Consider the following 1217-nt stretch of genomic DNA (forward strand, 5'->3'; position numbering starts at 1 on the left):
TATATATATATATATATATATATATTTATATATATATATATTGTTACAATAACAATAATCACGAAGTTCAAATATTGCAGAGGACAACTTTGCCTCTATCCATTGGGGACTGATAAAATAAAGTACCAGTGAAATACTGGAGTCCATCTCCTAAAATTGCTGGCCTTGTGCCAAAATTTGAAACGACGTGAGAAGAGATTCTGTTACCTGCACAGAGATCCAAATCTTTAGCTCCTTCTTGAAGTCTGTATTTGCCGAGGGACCAAGATTGATCGCTTCCATGAAGGGCACCAGTGGCTTCCTGTATGTTGACATCGTCTTGGAGACAGAATGTATCACAAGCTGCCTGAAAGTATGGAACAACACAAACCCTTATAGAAACAAGTATTCGTTGCAGAAACAAGGGAGAAACTTCAACTTGTAATGTTTAATAAATCATATTGTGTCTGGTTGAATAAAAGCTGGTATCTTAAAACCAGTCGGCAAATTAATAGTAAAGAAGTGAAATGGAATCAGTGCATGTGTTTGTTTATTATTGACATAATGACCCTCCCGAGATAAAAAATAAAATACACGATTTTGCTTTGAGAGTCTCGGAACTTTAGGAGCATAGTGGAACTGAACTCGAAACCATGTGGTTACAAACGCTGCTTCTTAACCAGATAACCCTATACAAACATATATCTTCTTTCATGCTTTTCTTTCCTTTTTGTGTATTTCTTCAGGTCAGAAACAGACGAAATCATCTTACTCAAATTTCGGTTTTGATTGGAATCATTCCTAAGAGACAAGATACATACATCTTTTCTTGGGCCCCAGGGTGGGGGGTGGGGGTGGAATTAGCTATGGGAGCACCAGCAAAGTGGGAATTCTATTTACTTTAATTTTTGGTGCTTACGCTACGCTACTAATTAATTTAATTGAATATTAAACTGTGCACTTAAACAACACAGGTACACTAGAAATAGGTATATTTTTACTGAGAAATACGAGTATACATATGTGTGTATATATATATGTACATATATATGTATACATATGTATATATATGTATATGTATGTATATATATACATATGTATATATGTATATATATATATATATATATATATATATATGGTTATATCTCTGGAGGTTTATTATGCTAATAATACTCACACACACTGGTTGGTTGTATAAACGGTATGCGTGTGTATATGTGTTTATATATATATATATA

At 33.4% G+C, this 1217-nt stretch overlaps 1 protein-coding gene across 1 annotated transcript in view; it reads right to left on the reverse strand.

The window, feature by feature from the left end:
* LOC106875654 (nitric oxide synthase, brain) overlaps window positions 1-1217 on the reverse strand; it is a 65153-nt gene that overhangs the window by 18948 nt on the left and 44988 nt on the right. Inside the window, exon 8 of the mRNA XM_052976904.1 lies at window positions 208-346. Within this exon, the coding sequence (XP_052832864.1) occupies window positions 208-346 (139 nt within the window). The remainder of the gene's footprint in view (window positions 1-207; window positions 347-1217) is intronic.

Source organism: Octopus bimaculoides, chromosome 26 (genome assembly GCF_001194135.2).
Source record: "Octopus bimaculoides isolate UCB-OBI-ISO-001 chromosome 26, ASM119413v2, whole genome shotgun sequence".
NCBI lineage: Eukaryota > Metazoa > Mollusca > Cephalopoda > Octopoda > Octopodidae > Octopus > Octopus bimaculoides.